Genomic DNA, 23,260 nt, shown 5'->3' with positions numbered 1-23,260 from the left:
GACCCATTCTTAAGTTCACTTTTTGGACCTGTGGAAGGACTATCAGATGACTGCCTCTGTGGCCTGTTGTGTACTTCAAAAGACTTCTTTACTGCCTGGATCCTGCCTTGAGCCCTCAGAGGCCTGCCCTGCTGGTTAAGCACTGTTTCCTCACCTTCACCCAGGACTACCAGAGCGACTCCAAGGGCTGGTTTGCTGGCCTTCTGATCAGAGCCTCAGGGACAGAAAAGACTCCCTCCATCTTGAACCACCACCTGGACCCAGCCTGAATGAGTCCTAACCCCACCTAGTAAAAGAATGAATGAGGGTATTTTCTATAGCGCACTTTTGAATTTGACTTTCTCAGGTATAAGCGCCTGATTATTATGGCTGGGACCGTCACCATCAGGCCAGAGGTGGCGGTTCCACCACCATCGGTCCCTGCAGGACCGCCCGCCGCATTATGATGCCAGGCGGATGGTGGGCCGGGCTCCTTGGGCTCAAGGAGCCCGTTGGACCGTCAGAGGGACTGCAATCTCTACAATAGTGGCAGTGCCTGCTTAGGCACTGCCGTAGGGATTACAATGTCCCTTTCCGGCTGCAATTTCATGGCAGTCCGCCTGCCAAGAAAAGGCAGGTGGAAAGGGACTTTAGGGGCCCCTAGGGGGCCCCACGTATCCTCTGGCCCTCAGCTATGGGTTACAGGTGCCCCCCTAAACATCCCTGCACCTTGTGGAAGGCACAGCATGGTGCCTGCCACAAGGTTTACAAACAAGCCTCTTAGCAGTGAGGCTTGTGCTGCAACCCTTTTTCAGGCCACAGCACAAGCCTCAATACTATGAGGCATGTTTCAGATCGCCTCCACTGTGATCCTATCATAATCTGTATGGCAGAACCGCCAGCTCCCTGTCGGCCGGTCCCGTTCCCGACAGGATGGCAGTCGGACACCCGTCCGACCGCCATCATAATCAGGCCTGCTGCTTCTTAAAGCGAGGAATCACAATAAGTACTGCAGAACTGGAGTGCAAAAGCCTCCCAGGGCAGTATGCCTCAATGCGTTCATTTAGGTACATCGGACTCCTATTGTGAAGGGCTTGATGTGTTATTATCAATGATTTGTACTTAATACGATGACGGCCTGGCAGCCAGTGAAGTTTATCTCGAAAAAATGACACCGAGGTAAATTTCAGGATTTTAAATAGTAAACGGACTACCATATTCTGCATGACCTGTAGCCGCTGGATCAGATAGTCCGGGTGACCACCGTACAGCTAGCAAAAGCAGCCCTTGCATTCACAGGAACCCCATCATACACAAGGTGGAGCTGGGTATCATCCGCATATGAGATGATCTTGATGTTAAAGGGTTCTACCAAGTATTCCAAAGGAGACATGTAAAGGTCGGAGAGCATGGGAAAGAGGGAGGAACCTGGCGCCACCCCTCATTTCAACACTTTACCTCCTGAGGCATATGGTTTCATCCATACCATCTGCTTGCGTCCTTTGAGTAAAGAGCCGAGCCAACGCAGCGCAGAGCCTGTTATTCTCAAGTGCTCTAGCCTGTGCAACAATATGTTATGGTCCACAGTATCATATGCTGCTGACAGATCTAGCAGCACCAACACCACATTGAGTCCTAAATCCAGAGAAAATGTGATGGACTCTGAGACTTCTAATAGTGTGGGCTCGGTGCTAGAGGTCCCCCTCAAGTCCTGTACACTTGGTGCTAGTGCTAAAGGTGCCCAGAGAGCCAAAATCCCAAACTAGGGACTTGGACATTTTTGGTTAAAAACTGCTTTGAGAACCAAGGTAAGACCGGGACTAAACTACTTGTATATCTGCCCAAGGTACATTACAGGTTAGCCTGACTTTGCGGCAGCTCATGCTACATAATTCTCCGCAGCAGCACATCCTGTTCAGCGGTCCTTTGCAAAAGGGGAGTCCGGCCTCCTGGAACTTTTGGAATCTACAGTCTCCTGCCTCAACCCGCTGGAGATTTTTGACTTCCAAAAAAGTGACTATGTCCAAATGTAGAAATCCCCATTGCAACTTCGTCCAGTGGCTCCCTGACAACAATGCTTCCTCCTCGGAGACCGCCTGCAGCCTTGGTTAGCTGAACTTTACCTTGTCCAAATTGTTTTTTTCTGAATTTCTTTTAAGTCCGAACTCAAGCCCTGACCGGGCCCAATACACTATCCGTACACGCGCGCACCATCGCGGTTGACTATATTTTTCAATTTTGACCCGATCTTGTGCATTTAGATGTCCACTGTTGGCGCTTTTATGTTTTAGGCACTAGATTTTACTTAAAACTTTAAAAATTCTTAACTCTGGTTCCAATGATTGGATGTTTGCTGTTTTGGTGTAATTTATTAATATTTACTCTCTTTTTCTAAATTGGTCTGGGTTTTTTCTTGTGTTGTGTTTTCACTTTATTACTGTTTGTGTGCATGTACTTAATGCATTGCCTCTAAGTTAAGCCTGACTGCTTTTGAGCCTAACTACCAGGGCGTTAAGCACAGGTTAATTTAGTGACTTTTTGTGGTTCACCCTGACAGGGATTGTAGCTGTTGCTTGAACAGGAGTCGCACCCAATTCAACCAACAACCTAATTTCTCACAGTCCTGCATTGTTTAAGATTTATTTTTATATTTTGTTTGTTGCCAGGCCATGGTGAGCAGTTTTACTCTATTGTTTTTTGTATTTTTTAAATTACCGAACAAATCGAACTCGGTAGAGTGAATTATATTGTTATTAAATGACGGGATCTAATCTAACTATATATTGTTAATACATCGTGCAATATTTTTATTGCATGACCACTATGAACTGGAACAGTCTGCTTTTGCTGAAAACATGGTCCCCTATTTAAAATGTAAAAGTGGACCAAGATGTGTATGGTTATGTTCTTATCTGTTTGGTTAAATCTATAACTATTGCACAAACAGTGTCATTCCAGTTTGCCCCCTTCTTTGCCCCAGTGAAAATTCTAGTTAGAGATGTACGTCCTTGGCAATTACACATCAAAGAGTGAAGTAACCTATCCGAACTCACAAACCTTTCTGAACGAGTGTGGCGTTTTCTCAGTAAAACTGCCAAGTAAACCGCAACCTACATATAACCATTCACAACACTAGAATGTGTAAGTTACACATGAGGGCACTGAAAGCTACTAGGTTACTTTATGCAGTTATTGAGTTACTTAACCATCAGCAAGGCATGAGTGCGTAGGGGTTGGAGATCAAAGGGGACTCCCCATAACAAATGGGATTGTCAATGGTGCGATAAACAGGTTGAATTATACATGCCCAGAAAGCAGTAGACGTCAGGGTGATCTCAAAATGTTAAAGCACATCTGTAACAACTTTGGAAACAGACAACTTTGCAACTAGAGACAATTATTTTGTATTTATGTCATAGAAATGTAGGTACTCACAGCCATTTGGCTTGGTATCTTTAAGGTAAATTGAAAACTTTCAATAGAGAACTATTTTCATTCGAGAAAAAAAGAGTGAAACTAATGATATTCTAACTCTATTTAGGAGTAAGTTATGCTTTGCAGACGTTTGAGTAGGTTTACAAAAAAAGGCATAGGCTCTCTTCTATGCAAGCCTTTCTGTGGGTATTGGAGCAGTTAGTGAGTTACACATAGATGTAATTTATGCAGTGAGTTCATTACAACGTTTCTCTATTAACTGTAAGTGTGACATTTAACAAAGTGCATCAACTCGAGGGAGGTTTCAAAAATTGGAGACGGGTGGAGGGCAATGCGAATGGTGTGTACGTAGAAGGTAGCTGGATTTGCTCATTCATAAAAGAAATATGCATGGTTTAGTTCAATGGGATTTTTCACAGTAAAATACATCTAATCAGTCTGGTGTACGTCAGGGGCGTTTCCTTGTTAAATGCTGAATAGCTGTCTTAAATGATTTTTGTTTTGTGACTCGCGTAGATTTGTTTGAGAGCTCTTCTAGAATACAAGGGACTTTATATTAATTAACTAAATCATTAAAGTACCCATGGAGTTCGAAGTAAACCTATTACTCAAATTACCTTAAACTTTTATAAACTAGTACATACAGTGACTGATATTACTCAGTGCAGACAGACCGGTCATATCCTGATGTATCACATGCAAATTGCTCTAAATTTAAATTTTGTAGAAAATAATACAAAAGTGCGGGGATAAAATCAATAGAGCTTCACTTCTCAAGGAGGAGGGGCCTGCAATATGATGTTTGTAGTAAAGAGACTTGTGAGTAACGATGATGTGCTCAGTGAGCAATGCAATCATTCTATGTATGCAACCTATACGACCTCAGCAACTGTAGGGCAATAACAGGCTTCTCTTATTGATGCCGTCAGAAACCTGTTTGAGTTCTAACGGTAGCAATCTGCACTTTAAACACGGAGACCATGCGCTCCTTCTCCTGTCTTCGCACATTTCACTGCTTGTCAGCTTTCCACACATCATGGACCATTTTTTAAATTCTGCAGTCACCATGTCAGTGTTGGGTCGTGCTGATCCTCCCCCTCATACTCTTGAGGTTTCATGGAAGGCTGTCTCGTTGAAGCTTGGCAAAAAATAATAGGGGTCTCGATCCCGCCTTCTAAAGATAGCGGCATCACGCATCCCTTACAAAAATAACAGATGACAGATGAATTGGCAGAGGAAGAAAAAATATGACAATCTGCTGCATCCTTTAATTCTGCAGTTTATATCCCACGGAAAGTTAGAAAGTGCACTGGAGGAACAGCTGTCACCATTTGGGTGCATTTAATTAAGACCCAAGCCAGGCAGTGCATATTTTAATCCAGAGCAAATCAGGTGGCTTGTTAATTTTCTCATAATGGCCTCAACTGTGATCCAGAAAGAATGTTTGAGAAAATCATACTGCATTATGAAGTACCAAATGTTTTCATTGGAACAGCCCAGACGTCACAACAAACCTTACTTTACACCCAGAATACACTAAATGTACCCCTACGTGTAAAGGATCAGCAGGCAGTGGAGGAAACTTGGTGTGGAATTCCTCAAAAACCTCACATTAAAGTAAATATTGGATCCTGTTCTTGTAAAAGAAATGTTGATCCAATTCTTGTATGAGACTGGATACCCATCTTTGGACCCTCAAGGCCCTCAATTGTGCCACACTTTCTGGAGCAACTTACTCCATAAATCTTTACACTTTTGATGTATGTAAATTTGCCGTGTTGCTATCCTGAGTATCTGTGATTGTACCAGACGTTGTGTCAACTGTGAAAAATACGTGTCATTGCATCTGAACTAGAGAACGTATCGCAGTAAAGTTGATGTCGAGTGAATGCCTGTAGAGACCAAACGAATGTTACTTTAAAGTGCAGACAGAAATGCTATTGAACCGGGATTCACTGATTATCAGTGTTTTCAGCCTTACATCATCCTGACTATGAACAAAAGTGTCTATCTAATTGTATTATAATTATTATTTAATTTGCCCTGGATATGAAGAGTCACTTTACCTCCTCCCTTGTGCAATGATCTGTTTGAAGTTAGAGCAGCAGTTTGGTTGAATGACATTTTGCTTTAGCATTTAGAGGGATGCCAGTATATCATTGCAAGTAAGTGAATCAAAATCCATACATGTTTTATGAAATCAGAATGATGAAGAGCGGAGTCAATCTTGCCAGAACTGGAACCTTGACCCCTGAGATAACGCAGATCCTGCATTTGGTGCAGTACTACCATACAGGATTCAACTTCCAGTTCAGAAGTGTGACTTCAAACACCATTGGTTCCATCAGTAATATTGATGACTAACACCCTATGATGCACTTTAAAGACGGTAGACATTTTGGGCAACATAAGATGTGCTTTAGCCGATATAAAGGGACCAGCTTTGTTTCTCCAGTGGAAGAAATTGATTGGTATTTTAATTTTGCACAGCTATTGGGAAATATTTTTCCTAAGAATAGTTCATCACCTTGAATATGAATGCTGTACAATTGTTTGTTTCTTCTACTGCACTAAAGCCTCTTTAAGATGGTTTGAGACTTAACCTAGAAGCCACCTTCTTTCCAAGGTTGTATTCCCTCTTCTAAGAAAGATTCTAACCTTTCATCTCTTCAGGCATAATAATGCTCCTTATCCTCCAAACAAAAACATCTGGAATCTCCGTCTTGTGCTGGTTCATTCTGTTATTTTCTCATTATTCCATCTGTGTATTTATCCTGCAAGTTAGCATTAGTGATTACAAAATTTCATTTTGTGTCCTCTCTCTTCTCTTCATGCTTTTCCTTGGAATGGCAACAGTTGACATTAAAAAACTGATGGCAGGTATGAAACAACCTATTACTTTAGTTTTGAAATAATGTGCTGTGCAAAGGATAGGTTTTCAAAATGGGTCAGGGATTCGTTGAAAAAAGAAGTGCAGGCACCTCACCTTTTTCAAATTGTTGTTCAGACCAAAACATTGGCTGTAATCAGATTTTTTTTAAAGTCCATTTTGCAATGGTGTGCGATTAGAATTTCAGAATTTGGTGTACTACAATGTTTAGGATACTTTCATATTTGGCACAATAACTCTCTAAGGTGATATACACCATTGCTGATGCTCTGTACAAGAACTTTCTTTCACTTACTTTAAGTCATTCAATAAAATTGGTATACAGTCCAAGACAAAAAACTCGAATTTATTTTGGCTAGTTCATCTTTGAGTTTAATTGTTGTACCTTTGTTAGAAATCTGAACATTTTTCAAAAAAATGGGGCAGCGGAATTTGGTTGCCTTTGAAGATAAGAAAATCTACTCCATACCTGGCTCAATGACATCAACTTGGATGGATTCAAAGCCTAACTTTAAACCTATGATAAGTCATTCAGATACAATCTTGACAGTGATCTAATGTTCACAACACCAAGAAAACCAAGATTGCTTTCTCCCAGCTTTTATGAAACGGTTCCTCCCAGAAAACAACTTCAAAACTGAGGTTCAAACCCTTGCACTTTTGCATCCGGATGGTGGCAATGCCCTGCTTCATGGCATCCCAAACTCCACATTAAGCCCCACCCTGCCAACAAAAACATCCTACAAATCACAACATGCTTCATGAAAGGTCTGCAAAATTATGATGACATCACCCTCCCTTTGCCAGCCCATACTATCTTCACGACCAGCTGCATCATCTACAAAGTCGTCATGACCAGCACCCACCTATCTGACTGACGGCCTCAACATCTCAAGTGGCTCTCAGCACTACCACATCCAGGCAAATGTCAGATTGCAGACAAAGCAAGCACCAAAGAAACAAGTGTGCAAAAAGCCTTCTGCACCTATACATGCAGGTTCTGGAAAACCAATACCTTCAAATATCAGAACCATCCTTACCCTTCTTCAATTTAGGAAAGAGTTGGTGAAACACCTCTTTAAAGAATACTACATTGGAACACAGTAAATAGTTCACCTTCCCTCACAGAGCCCATCACCTCCATCTATATTTACTGTCTTTGACCATTCACTGTGCACCGCTGTCTTTCAGCCAGGTGTGCCCCAGACAAATACCACATACATAGATGAACAGAATGTACTAAGCATGTCTTTCATGTGCAAAGCAAGTATTTGGTATTTAATTAGACAACCCAATGCACATGTATCTGAGCTTTGGTACCCACTAAGCACCGATACTGCTGTGCTGATTCCACCATATTCATATTTACTTTCCTTCTAAATTCCTGGCAAAGAGAGTACCAATTATTCTGCAGTCAAATAGTGGTGATTTCCCCTTTAAAAAATAAATCCTATGATAGGATTATATACATATTCGATTTGTTATTTGACCAAAATTTGTAAAATCTCAGTTCATATGCTGAAGTATGTATTGCTTTTGTAGAAGAGGATGGTTACAATCAGTGGGAGAAAAGTCAGCCCTTCAACTCATGACTACATTTCAAAGTGGCAAGAACTACTTTATCACAAATTGTACCCTTTACAGTCATTCTAATATGCCTTAAAAACAAATACATCAAAATTAAATACATAAAGCATAATTGTAGAATAGTGATTTAAATAATATAGGAGCATATTTCAATGGCTTTTCCTTATTTTTATTGTACATAAATATAATATTTTAGCTCAATATATTAATAATAATGTACCAATATTAATGGAATTTTCCCTCTCATCTTGAATTGCCTTGTGTCATGTTGATCCAATCCTGTTACTCAGGGTTCTGTGACCTTTGATCCTACATCATTTCCATATTCTAAGTCATGCTTCTGGGTCATGTTGTAACAGGGCATGCTCCTTCTGTAACAGACTGGGCACTCTTGTTACCCGATTTAAAGAAGGTTTGCGACAAATTTATTATGTACATCCTACACATTCAATCCATTTTACTTGTCCATTGACTCCTTTTGGAGCTGCAGATTCTAACTAAGATATCCACGTAGGTTTACTTTGTTGCAAAATAGTGATAATCTCCATAGGTTCTCATGATCTGGTTAACTTGAATATTTACAATTAACTTTGTCTTTCATTTATTTTCTTGATTACACAGAAGGGCTTATTAGAGGTGACGAGATGCATGAATGTAAAAGTTGTGAATGTAGGTGTCTTAAGGCTGGTGTGGTTGCGTTTGTGTTTTATGACTTGGCCTGCTTTACAATGCATGTGAGAAATTGTCTTATACATTGTCATTATACCCTGCAATTTGCAGTGTCCAATAGTAAAGTGTATAACAATTATGTGGTGGCGAATTATGTTGTCATAAAACTATTGGGAATGCTGCTTTCTCTGTGCTAGCTTGTAGTAACAATTGATAGCAGTGTTCACCTTTTGACTCGAAACATCCTTCAGTCTATATACATTATACGATTATTGCATGTTGATTGGTTCTTCACATTGAATATTCTATATAGATGAAATCTGAAGTGAATTAGAATTTGAACCACATGGGTTATCTGTGAATGGCAGAGTGAGACACAGTCAGACTTAGACCTTGTTTTGTGCTGTCAGATTTAGATGTTATGAAGCTGTTACTTCATCATGATTAGCTATGAACATTCAGTTTGTATGAAATAGGAAACCGGAAGTAGCGTTTGATTCACCGTCACTTTGGAATATGTAAATTAGACAGATTTAGAATACAGCCAAAATGTATTTGAGGAGAAAACAGCATTGCATTCCAGCATGTTTTCGATTCAGCTGGCAAAAGAATATACATATTTTTTAACTCTTTTTTAATAAAAGTGCTCAATAGACCATTACAAACATGCCTCACTTGTGTGCGTACATGATAAGGCTTCAATATTACAACCATTGTCTGTGAGAGAGGAAAAAGATTGCAAATCACTGATGATGTCCAATACATACTTATACAACTAAACACTATTGAATCGGGTGCCTGCCTTGCCAACCCCTGTATATCCCGACCTGACTGATACATATCACTCCCCATCCTGTCGCTCTATAGCACTTCTACGGTGCTCATATCTTCACCCATTTTTTAACACAATCCCTGCTCCTATACACCGTTTCCTCTGCTTGCTGGCACCAGTCAAGATCTTCTTCCCATTCCTCCACTGACGGCAGCAAGGGTGCACCCCACCTCCTGGCAATATTTTGCTTGGCAATCCCAGCTGCAAGTGTCAGCCATATGCCAGTGTGTCTGGGCCAATCCATGTTACCTCTAATCATCAGGAGAAGCCATTTAGCATCCATTGGGACCTGCACCCATCACCCCAGACATAACGTCCGTCACTTTCTGCCAGAAGCAGGTGATGTCAGGGCATTCCCACAAGATATGGAAGAATGTTCCTTCCTGATGACAGCCCCTAACACATAGTGCAGTTGGCGCCCTACCCCATCTATATAGGTGCGTACGTGGGTAGTAGGTACGGTGCAATATCTTGAATATCTTAATTTGCAGAAAATTGTCGAAGTCGCTTTTTCAGGGATGGGATCGAGTAACAGCCTATCCTCCAGAGGCGAGTGATCCGGGACTGGGGTCGGCCGAGGGATAAAACCTTTAAGTGCATGCATTAATCTAAGGTATCTCTGCGTCTAGTTCAAGTTGTATTCTTGCTGTAGGTCCTCGAATCTAAGGGGAGCCTCCCCCCTCCACAAGTCGCCCAGACAAAAGAATATTTGATAATAAAAGTAACAAGTAGGAATTGTATTTGAAAAAGTTGGAAAAAGGACAAAGTAGAAAACAAAGACTTTCTACAGAGAATATCAAAACTGGTCTTTCCAAAATGCTTGAACTCATTCATTGCTGGTTAGGAGTAAGTGTGAGAGAATATATTCAAATTTTAAATTCGTATGACTGCAAGGACACCAGTCAACTGGTAACCTATGTGTTGAAATGAACTATATAACGATAAACACGGTTGAGTTATTGTTCCTCTGGTTTGGTGCTTCCTCTTATTTTGCCATTGTTAGACTACTTTGGGGCCTTGACTGTAGTTCTGTTCAGCAGATGCAACAAACAATAGACTCTTCCTAACACATCAGAATTTCGCAGACAAATTAAGGAAGAGACTGGTAACTGCCTACAAGACATTTATTAGTTGAAAGCAGCCTGCTTGGAAAAGCTCCTATCTGGTCGTTTCCATACACTGGACTGAAACATACCTAACAGGTCTGGCAGAGTCTAATTCTTCCCACCTGTTGTGAGGCACCCCTGATATGCTACATACCTTCACAGTTCATCTCTAACAAAGCAAGAGCTATTGCCGCTTCTCTGCCCAGGTGCCCCTTTGTCTCCCTAAGCCATGCACATGCCTGTTCAGTCTCTCTCAACCAGTGTCACTGCATCTCCCATTTGACTTGGGTTCTGCTGTTTGCTGGAGTATCTCACTGGTTAACTATTTTGTGACACTGAGAATTTCTGAGCTGCTTACCATAGGGATCCGGTCAGTGTTATTGTGACACTGTCCCAACTGTTTTGTGTCTTGAAGCCTCTTGGTCCATGGCAGTGTCTCACAGTGTGGGACATGCATTATGCCAGGTTTGGAATTTCACTCAGTGTGTGATCTTGGTCATGCAGCATCACCAAAAAGACGTTGTGGTCCCTCCAGTCATAGAGAACCAGATATGGTCCAGATATGGTCCATCCTTGTGACCCCTTTCCACCTTGGAACAGCTGCAAACTCCATTCTTGGGTAATCTCTTGGTACAATTCTCCTCTGAGGGAACCCAGGTTAAAATGTGGTCATGTGCCTTTCTGCAGAGATGATCATTCTGAGAGTGACCTTCGAGGCTGGGTCAGTGACCTAATTCCCCATCAAAGCAAGAGTGCATCACGGCTGCACCAGAACAGTAGTAGGAGTGCTCACGTACAACAGCCAGGTATAGATCATTGAGCTGAATATAGTGCAGAGGGGATGCACCGCATGTCTCGTTGGGTGCAGATTAAGGAATGCTGTTGTACTGCTTTCTATGCTAACCTGTAATAGCAGTTTATTGTGAGGACCCATGTTGGCAAGTGTACACTGGCGACAAGCCCTTCGTGTGAAGCTGTACTTTATGTCTCTTTCTTCATATCATTTTCCATTTTGGCACAAATGTAAATATGCCTTAGAAACCTCTGCGCGTGTGAGACACACTCATCAGTATTAAATGAAGGTCTCCATTAAGATGACCCTTCTTACATTAATACTTCGGAAAAAGAACTCGAAAAAGAAACTGCCATTGGGAAAGCCAATGGGTCGTAGATCTAAAAGGATGAGCTTTTGGATTTACCAATCCTTTTTTGCAATGTCACACATGTGCATCCATCAAGACACGTGTGCATGTAAGGCTAGCAACCTTAAAATGGGTTTTCTGTTGAAGAACACATGCTCTAAGATGGCTTCCAATGCAAGCACATGTGTGCCATATACCACTAATATCATGATGCGTACTCATACTGCATCAAGGCATGTAGTGGGCAATTTTAATTTACCATTCTAACATTGCTGACAGCTGTTTAAGAATGGATCCATACAATGTTGGGAAAAAAGGGTAAAGTGCATGCAAAGTGATACCAGAACTTTAAAAAAAAACAGCGGGACTGTGAGCAAGGCAGATATCATTGGGTAGCAGGTTAGGGGAGTAAAAAAAAGTGTGCACAAAGGGAAGAATATGATCCCATGTAATAACATACAATTTAAAAGCAGATACAAATTTGAATGGGGAGCAGGGGAGGAAAGGAAAAGAGGGGGAGAGGGCAAGGGAGCACATGCACTGACACTTAGTGCTTAAAACAAAACGAATAACCTCAAATATGCAGTGGAAGGATATAACTCATCAGGTCAAATGACTGTGAGGCCGAAATCCTCCTGTGCAGGACAAACACAAGAATAGAGAGTAAAGCCATCAAATCAAGTTCACACAACTGATATAGACAGCAAAGTCCTTCAATGACAAGCAAGGGGCTAACTCAAGGCTCGCGCTTAACATATATATATATATATATATATATATATATATATATATATATATTATGAATGAAAACAATGGGTCTCCCTATGATATCTAAAGCGGGCTGTAGCCAAAATCGAAACATCCTCCGGTAACAAAACACAAGCATTTGCAATGCAATCGGTCTCACCTTTGGGACCTTCTATGATATTTAGCTATACAGCACATTCGCCTGAGTGCTGAAACATCTACTGTTCTTTAACATGGAGAGAAAGTAAGCAGCAAACTGCGTGACACGCCAGGTACGGGAACACATGGAGAGAAATATTGCCTTTCAGCGGGAAATGATGTAGTCCAAAGCTCTGCTTTTAATATAAAATCAGGGCCTTCAGTGGAAAATACAAGATTTGGAAAAAATATTATTGTCTACGGGTGCTCGTGGAAGACAATTTCTATGGATGAGAAGCTAGAGAATGCTAAACTGATTCTGGTATTTTACTGACCTCTGCTGGTCGTTTTCTATTAAGAAAGTTAAATAGAGGCAGTTGCCAGAAAATAAAAAAAAGAAAGTCCCTCAGCAGAAAGCAATTCTGGTTACTGACCACTACTGGTTGTTTTCTATAAAAGAGGCAGTTGAACAAGCAGAAAGCAATTCTGGTATTTTACTGACTTCTACTGGTCGTTTTCTATCAAGACAGTTAAATAGAGGCAGTTGAACAGAAAAAAAAAGTCCCTAAGCGGAAGCAGACAAGTCCTAGGGCCGATTTCCAGAGCCCACAAAGTACACACACATATAAGAATATACTAAGGTATATACAAGAGGTCTCGAATGCTCAACCTAAAAAAGACATAAACAGAAAAAACATACAACTGATTCCAATTGCTCAGCAGGAAAAAATGAAGGCGTCATACAACATAGAATTTTAACCTCTTCAGCGTGACCGCGTTTCCCCCTCCGGTGCTGGGCCGTAATAGAAACGGGCGTGGTCATGACGGAACGGTTCCGTCATGAGCACAGCTCAACCGTAGCTCATGACGGAACCGTTCCGTCATGAGCATGGAAGGGGTTAAGCAACTCGCCATCCAGGAAATACATTGTCTGTTACTCCAGGAGTATTTCATTCAAGAGAATTTTTAAAGCGCATGCATCGTATTGGACTTCGCTTTATGATTTTGCTTAAAAAAACATCTTGAACAATTTAGAAATGGCAGTTAATGAAAGATGTATCCAGCATTACAGATTCTAGTTCGAAATGCAAAAAGTTAATTCAAATCTGATGTTCTGATACATTATGTTGCATGCATGTATTATCAACTAGGAAAAGTGCCAGAGATTTTTTTATTGTATTAGTTTTTTCTAATTTGCGGACAGTATCGTCAGGGATATCAGCACACTTTACAGAAGACATTTTTTATTATTTTACATTCAAACACCATTGCAAAAGTATGCACAAATACTATTGACATTTTCATACAGTCAGGAGGTCGAGTACAGTTTCTGAGGTACAGATTCGTGGTAGGAAGGAATCTGATCGAGGTAATATAATAAAAGCCATTTTAGATGCATCCCATGTAACAAATAGTACGTGTAAAGTGCACAATTTGTGTTTGTGTACATGAGGATTCACTTTTGCAAAGAAATTACCTTGTTTTGTGATACAAAAATGAATAGTTATGCTGCACATTTATTAGTAAGAATTTACCTGCAGCTGCAAAGCAGGTGCACATTGATGCATGAAGGACATATAACATACCCTGGCATTTCAAATCCTGAGGTTTAATGTGAAATATAATAAATACCTCTATCTCTTCTACAATGTGATGTCTTTCACTCCTCAGAACAAAGCATACTAACCCTTTTCCTCTCTGTTTCCAGTGGCCTGGTTTGCATTTGACCCCGGATCCGCACACTCCGACATCATCTTTTCAAACGACAACCTCACTGTAACCTGCAACAGCTACGACGACCGCGTGGTGCTAGGGAAAACAGGGTTTTCCAAAGGTGTCCATTACTGGGAGCTGACAATCGATCGCTACGACAATCACCCGGACCCTGCCTTTGGCGTGGCCCGCATCGAGGTGGTGAAAGACGTGATGCTGGGCAAAGACGACAAGGCCTGGGCCATGTATGTCGACAACAACAGGAGCTGGTTCATGCACAACAACTCGCACACCAACAGGTACGTCACGCTGTTTTGCCGTTGGTCCTATTAGACCGGAAGCTGCGCGCCAATGTAAACAGACGTCAACAGACGTCAACAGCGTCAACGGTGTGATTGAGCAATACAGTGCGGTCTAGGCTCCCAGGGCTGCTCTTAAGCTGTCACTTCCTACAAAATTTACAAGGTTATTCATGGCAGCCACTAGCATTCAGAATGGCATTATATGAATATATTCTTTCCAGGAGTATTTTAATTTATGGCAGTGAAATGGCGAAATGAAGAATTGAGCCTCTATCTGAAATCAGTACCGAGACGGGTTTATCTGCCATAAACAATATAAAGGAAATATACAGCAGCCTGTTTTTACTCCATTTCATTTTACTTACTCCATCTTGGCATTGTGTGTAAATAACCTCAATAATGCTTTGTAGTGAAGGAATGAATTCCTGCCGTTGCTCAGATTGTCAACCTCACCCACTGAAGAGTGCGCTGTAACCCACTACTGCGGTGTTATAGGAGTTATAATACCATCACAGAGAACACAATGCCTGTCGAAAAGCAATGCAGTTGTTTATGAAAGAGGAGCTTCCTACCGGGTCACAACAACCTGACTAATAATAATTATTAGCGATACTTACAAAGCGCGAACTGTTACCAAAATAAAGACATCCTGGCGCTAGTTATCCTGATCCGATTCAGACATGCGCAAACCCTAGCTGGCTTCTCCAACGAGTAGCTCGCGAGCTACTGGTAGCGCACCAGCCTTTTGGAAGTAGATCTCAAATTTAGAAGCTTTTGCTTGGTTGAATTATTATATAGTCTATCAAAATTGAAAAGACAAAATGTGTGTATTTTCAGAACTCATGAGCAGTTGTTTGGAGAAAAGTGATTCAATTTACAAAATACATTTAACGCTGATATTTGAGTAATAAATCTTGAAGCGTTTGGGGCGACTTATTACCAGTAATATTACCATGGTGCCAGGGGCATCGCACTATGACTGATATGTATTCCCCACATCGAGGCATTGCAAATTGACAAATCTTTTTTACATCACCTTGGTGAAGGGTTGCCATCAGTAATTCAATTCAATATATTTATTAGGTATTTGGACCTCTAATGAGGTCCACTTAAAAAGTACATGGATAATCATAACATAAATCCAGCAGCCATTAAAACTTTACTTCAATAAAACCATTCCATCTGCACCATTATATCAATTTATACAGAGGTAATCATACAAAACATAAAAGATTTCCAAAATCACCACTAGGCTATTATTTAGACATCAATAAAGCCCAACGATGTAGGAGAGCTAAAATAATCACTCCATGATGGATTATAGAGCATGTACAAAAAGATAGATTAACATTAACCCCTTCCCCGCTCATGACGAGCTCAGCTCGTCATGAGTTGTGCCGCTCGCACGCTCATGACGAGCTGAGCTCGTCATGTAACGCAGCTTTTTAAAAAAAGCCGCGCAGCGCGAAAAAAGCCGCCACACGCATGCGGTTAAAAAGTAGTTTCAACTGATGGCATATTGTAGAATAAAATACTTCATATTGCAACAATAATATCAAGTCATTAGGTAAAGTACATCCTAAAACGGCAATAAGGTCGCAGCAATCAAATAATTATCTCCTGAACCAGAACAATATAGGATTGGGTCCTGTTGATTATGAATACAATTAGAAAAGAAATCCTATCATAACAGCATCATATATTTTTATCTAAAGTGCATCAAAAAGCAACAAAAATATTTACCTAAGACTTAGCAACAGTCATATATTTATAATTGTCCACAAATGGAAAAAAAACAACACACAAACATAAGTTAATAGGTTGTAAAACCAACCATAATGAGGGTCTAATAAAACCAATTAAAATATATTCATAAACTCCCTAAAAAAGTTCAAAAGTTTATTGCACACTATTTCATTTTGTGGACAATTCTGTAGCTGATGTAACATTTTTAATGCCATTCTTGATAAACATTGGACGTAGCCACCTATATCGGAATGCGATTAGAGCCGGGCATACAAACAAGACATGATCGAGATTCTGAGTAGCCTGATTACAAAAGTTACCGTTTTTTTCCACCTACCCTATTAGGTTACCAATTTCCTACTAAGTCATTTAAGGGTAAGAGATTCATGCGGAAAAGAGTAATCCATCTGCGAATACTGTGGCTTAAGTTCCACGAGAGATATTTCTGAGAAACTCTTGGCGAAGCATTCTTACTATTGTTTCCAGTCTGGTTCTCATTCTGCAAATACTAATATCTCTCTGATAACTAATTAGGCCACTAGAAATCTTTAAAAAGGATTTTAATTATATAGGAGATAAAGATAACACAAAATCCTCTTGCACATTAAAATGTTGCAGTGCCAAAAGGAAATCATTATAAAAGGAGTATTTGTACATTTGTCCTTCAAAAATTTCCTGTTGGATAAAACTCCTCAAAGAAAAAGGTTCACTATTCTTTAGTTGATATCAGTAATTACTGCTGTTAATCATGCAAATCGTGACCACTGATATAATCTTGTCTATGTGGCTGCTTTTAAAACACAACTAATATTAGTAGCTCAGGATGAATTTCATTGAACATAAGTAGCTCTTATTGCAGAAACGTTTGGGAACCCTGCACTAGAGCTTAGAGCCAGGCCTCCAAGGCTTTCCTAAAAGTGAGAAGGTTGTTGGTAGAGCGAAGGGAGGCAGGCAATCGTTTCCATAAGCTGGCCACCTTTATAGAAAAAGCTCTGTCATCTATATGAGCTTTCTTCAATTTGGGTATATTAGCAGTTGTTTAACGCAGCAACCTAGATGGAGTATAGCGCCATAATTTGTGTTGACTTGGATAAGGTCCTGCACGGTGGAGAGCACATTGTGCTATGCATAGTGATTTGAACTTGATTAGCTTGGACACACGGAGGCAGTGAAGAGAGTTCGGGGCCTTTGACGTAGAAGAGGAGCAAGGCAGCAAAGAAATTCGCTGCCACCGCCTGCAGGCGAGGAACAAGGGGCCATATGTATCAAGCAAATTCGCATTCGCAAAGGCCGAAATTCGCAGAATTTCAGCCTTTGCGAATGCGAATTTGCTAAATGGTATGTATAAAGCAAAATCTGGTGCAAAACAAGGAATCGCAAAATTTGCGATTCCTTTATTTGCAATTGCATTTAAGGAATCACAAATTTTGCTATTCCTTAAATACAATGTATGAAGCACAAAAATTAGCAAAATGTCCTTAAGGAATCGCAAATTACCACCAACTACTAGTTGGTGGTAAGTTGCGAATTCCTCGAAAAATGCACATTTTGGCATTTTTCAAAGTGCCATGTGACGGACATACATGCCCTTAGGGCATGTATGTGCGCCACATGTGCACCCATGCATATTTCAGGGGTGCAACAGGGTGTCCTTTGGACACCCCTGCACCCTTGAAATTATTCTCAATTTGCGATTAGAATCACAAATTGAGAATAACTTCCCATTCATTTCTATGGGCCTCCTGGCCCATAGAAATGAATGGGAAAGTATTCCTTAATTGCGATTCGCAATTTGCTAATCACAATTAAGGAATTTTAAGAAATCGCAAAAAGAATGCGTTTTTGTACATACATACCTATTTGCGATTCTCAAATAGCGATTTCTTAAAAATCGCTATTTGAGAATCGCAAATCAGGTTGATGATACATATGGCGCAAGATCATTTGGTCCGCCGAAAAACAAGGTGTAATCAAGTCTGTTTAGAATGATGCCTTTGCACCACTAGAGGGCGAAAGCGCATTAGCAACAGGGGTCATATTTTATGCAGTACCTCCATTAATCCAAAACAGGTACAAAATTATTTTATTAACATAAATAGAGAGTGAGAGATCGTTGTCCATGTAGACCCGCAGGTTTCTAACAGAGCCCGCAGAATAATCACAAATAAAAGTGATTGCAGATATAGATGAAAGTGATGAAATAGGATTAACAACACGGCAAGATTCAAGGTGCAACAAAGGTCATAGTAAATTATGTCACGCATTATTTGAAGTTTAAGGCAGCGCATAGCAAGTTTGCAAAAGTGACTAATGCAGGAGAATGGGTCTTTTTATAAGAAGGGTGAGCAAAATTTGAAAATAATTGTCGATTGCCTGCAATTTTTCATAGAAATGAAACAAATTCATCATGAGTATTGCTGGAAATGTAGTTGGCCGGTATTTCATGGAAACATTGTATTCTTTGTCCCAGCATACATGCAAAGTCTTTCATGATACCTGCGGGAGATTGGATCAAGCAGAAATTGTTTCTCTGCCATGGTTTCAATGTTCCCGCAAGACAATTTGTGCTCACAACAGTCTCCAACACAAAATTGTGAAATGGCAGACATTTGACGAAAATGTATGTAACAAGAAATATACGAATTTCATACGAATTTCACACGATTCCACCTGTGTAATAAAATCATACTGTCTGGGTTAGGGCCTCAGCCTCAGTGCTGGGCTGTTCTGACCGGGCTTGTGGGTAATGCCACATGGGCAGCGTGATCTCCTGAACTGGATATGGGGGTCATGATGCCATGCATTGAAACAGCGTAGCAATTGGTGGTAACATCCATTATCCAAATATTCTTTATTTCGGCCATTTAGACCATAAAAGATTCAATAAAACATAACACATTTAAAAGACATCCAAATAGAATAAAAACATGTCAGGTTACATTTCATAAGAGTTCATTTCATAGGAGGATCTAGGGATGAGTAGAGATTTATATTGCAATTCATAACATCTAGTCTTTTGCTGTTTTTCCCTTTATCTGCCACATAGCCATTATAAATTTGGCAACCGCAAAGACTATGTGGGGCAGGGTACTTGTCTTCAGTATTCTGTACGAGTGTAAATAGTTCCTTGTGCCCAAGTTCCTGCACAATGGCGCTAGCCAGTACTTCTTTGGTCTCCTGTAGGCTGGGCAAAAGAATAAAACATGAATTTCTTCCTCATCATGGTTTCCGCACCCTGAACACATTTTATCATCCCTCATTGTCCATTTGCAGGTAAAGGTTTTGAGTGGCAGGGTGCCTAGCCTCCATTGAATGAACAATTTCCTTGCTAAAATAGGATATATGATGTCCATAAAACCTTCAAAATAATAAGAATTTTTAGAATCCAGGAATTGTTCAGTCAGGGTGCCATTATTGGGTGCACAGACAAGAGAGACTAATCTTTTCTCCTTGAATATTTCAACCATTCTTTTGCGGGGGGCCCTTTGGCAGCCTTGTTCAGGAAACTCCCATAGCTCAGGGAGTCCCAAGCGATACAGTTCTCTCTTTATAAAGGCCAGCCACGGAATTCCATCGCGGTGGTTGAGATTCATTACATGGATGAGGTCTTGCCTATAGTGTGCAAGCTCGCTGGTGGACCAGAGCCTATGCCAGAACCTTATTGATTTTAATTCCAAATCATCGCCTATCGACGGGAGACCCACATCTAATCTTAAGGGAAGCAAGGGTGTGCCTCGAGGAAGAGCCAAGAGACGTCTAAGAAAATTACTTTCTACTCTGGCCAGTTCTGTTCCAGCTTTATACCCCCATAGCTCACTGCCGTAGGATGCGGCCGCTCTAGCTTGAGTTTTATACATCTCTACAGCAGGGCTAATGGGTTTAAAGGTGGATGTGTTTGCGACCTTCAGAATTGCCCCCAACAGTTGGGACAACCTTAACCGAGATCTGGCTATCTGAGGTCCCAGGATAAATTATCATGTAGGGTTACCCCCAGATACTGGAATGTTTTTACTCTTTCCAGTCTTACTGAACCCAGTGTTGGATTAAGCCTAGTTTTAGGGGAGGGGTTGAATATCATCCATTATCTGTTATGTTCCTTCGGCAGGTAGCTCCTGCCCTGACGTACACTGTACAATGTGTGCAGTACATGCACAAGCAGGAGCATTACACATAGTGCATACCGCTTCACACATTGCCCCTTCATGTCACAGCCCTATATGATTGAAGGCAGTCGTGTCTGAGGAACAGTGATACCTCTGACATCTGTTCCATGTTAATCAATACTTAACTTAGAGCACCATGAGCAACATGTCTCATGGGTTAGGGTTGCCCAGCCCACAATGCAGGGCTACTGGTCTCCACAGCAACAACACCTACACATCAATGTGCTGGAACTGATGGTAGTTCAGTTAGCAGTGCAAGTGTTTCCCGGGGCTTCATTTATGAAGCTGGCTGAAGATGGTGGACAGTGGCACTCATTTCTGTCGACAAGAACGTCTTTTTAATCATGGGACAAAAAGTGAGAGAGTCAGACAGAAAATGGAGAAAGAAGGAGGACGAATAAGATAGGTAAACAGTGACAAAAGAGAAACCAATGTTGAAAAATAACCTTTAGGAGTGAGATAAAGACACAAAGTATAGTGAACTGGAAGGAGGAGGGCTGGGGTGGAATCACAGCCGAACAACTTTTGTATTCGGTAAACCCAGCATTTGGTAGTACCTCAGCAGTCTCCAGGGAAAACTTTCATCCCAGAACTTGTTTTTATTTTATTGTCAAAAGTCAAAAGTTTTTATTTTGTTTCGGTACTCTTTTGAGGACCACAAAATTATTTAAAAGAAAATACATTTGATTTTACGTACAGCTTAATACATTTTCAATGTAATTTTCAAAAATGTAAAAATCTTATAACAAACATATTCATTTGGTGGCTTAACGCATACGGAAATAAAATCCCTTGCATTGACAATCCTGCAAGACCGATATATGGGCTCTAAGCATAATAACCTAGCAATGACAACATTTTTATTTGGACATATAAAGAGCAGATGCTCTAGATTCTGTTTGCCCCCCTGACACAGGTTACATTGCGAGGTACTGTTTTGTTTCCAGGAAGAGGTAAAGGATAATAAGGGGAGTATACCCAAACGTAGCATCATAATCGTGCGCCTTGCACCATGGGTAAGAGTGTATTCCAGATATAGCAGTTTTTGCTTATATTCTTGGGAGTCAGCATAAGTCTTGTACATAGATAATTTAGTACAGTGGGAGTGATCAAGCTCGTAACTTAATTTGGGAGAAAAGTTTTTTAAATATAGTTTAAGTTGTGCGGGTGTCCAAGATGATAACATTTCTGCACTAATTTTGGCTAGACGAAAAGCCTCTCCCAAGTTTTTAAGGAATGTAGAGTTAATGGTATCCTTACTAAAAGTCTCGATTTTTAACAAATGTCGTAGGGTACCCTCTTTGGAATGGAGAAGGTTATAGGCCCACCTAATGAGGCTTGCTATCGATGTCGCATATGCGCTTGTGATCGTACATTCCAATCTTAGTGCCTGTACTGGTGTCGAATTGGAAACTTTCAGTAACTTTTTTAATATTTTGCCTTCATTTAAGTCCATATAACTCCATTGTTTTAGGGGAATATGTTCAGAGGCGTAAGATAGAACCGGGGGGATTTTGGCTCTATAAATTTTTATTAGTGCTGAAAAATGCCTGCTTCCAGTAGTCGTGTACAGGCGTTGTTGGACAGGCCACATGAAGGGCTCGCTCCCTCCCCGCAGGACAGGGCCCGGGCCACCGTCAGCACCATTGCCCGGCCCAGCCGCCATCTTGGACACGGCACCACGCGGCCGTGCGGCCTCAGCCCGACCCCAGCCCTGGGCCTGGCCAGGCCCCGACATCCCGGCACCACCCTCCACCCAGGAGGTGAACGGCCCACTTGGCAGGTCAATGGGAGTACGAAGTGTCGATGGCTCTCCCCTGCCAGGTGCCGAGCACCCCCAGCCTCCTCGGGCGCTGGCTCCACCCCCCTGCTGGGTGTCTGGACTCCCTCATCCCAGACCTCCCGACCTCCAAGAGCGAGGGTCCGGACATCAAAGGGCGCCAGACCTATAACTGAGGCAGCCCCAGGACAGGAAGGCAGTTGTATCCTGGAGTCGAGAGACACCGCGACGAACTCATCCTTGACGGACTGTTGGCGCTGCCACAGCCCTGCCTTGTGAACTATTGTCCTGCCTGCTGGCGCTGCCGCGGCCCTCTTCAACCTTCATCCTCGTGGGACCTGCTGGCGCTGCCGCGGCCCTCTGCAACCTTCATCCTCGTGGGACCTGCTGGCGCTGCCGCGGCCCTCTGCAACCTGCATTCTCGTGGGACCTGCTGGCGCTGCCGCGGCCCGTTGTAACCTTCATCCTCGTGGGACCTGCTGGCGCTGCCGCGGCCCGTTGCAACCTGCATTCTCGTGGGACCTGTTGGCGCTGCCGCGGCCCGTTGTAACCTTCATCCTCGTTGGGACCTGCTGGCGCTGCCGCGGCCCGTGCCACCTACGACCTCTTCGGGACCTGCCGGCGCTGCCGCGGTCTGACCCATCCGAACACCGAGCTCGAGGATTGTGAGCTATCACCGTTACACACCCGTACCCGTGGGTACCAAGACTGTCCCGCTACCCCCTTCCCTTACTAGAGACTAGAATTGAGAGGATCATCGTGTCCTGATCGCCCTGTATCGCACCCCTCTACTACCCGAAGTGCCTATAAAAGGTGTTACCATAAGCTTTGTGTGGTGTCCATCTGTGGGGGGGAAGTTACCTGTCTGTGCGATCACTGTGCTCGGCCGACCCTCCCGGTCCCCGTCTAACATTGGTGGCTAGCGGCGCGATCTGAACCAACGCGTACCGTACAGACAGTAACTCACCCTACGACTAAAACCACAATGACGACCAAAGAGAGCGGATCGGCGGAGAAGTTCCAGATGGAAA

At 41.9% G+C, this 23,260-nt stretch overlaps 1 protein-coding gene across 2 annotated transcripts in view; it reads left to right on the top strand.

Annotated features, from left to right (window-relative positions):
• The window catches only part of TRIM9 (tripartite motif containing 9), a 459,144-nt gene that overhangs the window by 371,254 nt on the left and 64,630 nt on the right, over positions 1–23,260 (top strand). For both annotated transcript variants that reach the window (XM_078659735.1, XM_078659734.1), the window contains exons 8-9: positions 6,271–6,294; positions 14,234–14,537. In XM_078659735.1, coding sequence (XP_078515861.1) covers positions 6,271–6,294; positions 14,234–14,537 — 328 coding nt within the window. The remainder of the gene's footprint in view (positions 1–6,270; positions 6,295–14,233; positions 14,538–23,260) is intronic.

The sequence above is a fragment of the Lissotriton helveticus genome, chromosome 9, assembly GCF_964261635.1.
Source record: "Lissotriton helveticus chromosome 9, aLisHel1.1, whole genome shotgun sequence".
Taxonomy (NCBI): domain Eukaryota; kingdom Metazoa; phylum Chordata; class Amphibia; order Caudata; family Salamandridae; genus Lissotriton; species Lissotriton helveticus.
Note: the sequence above shows the minus strand (reverse complement) of the source record. Positions and strands in the feature narration are given on the sequence as shown.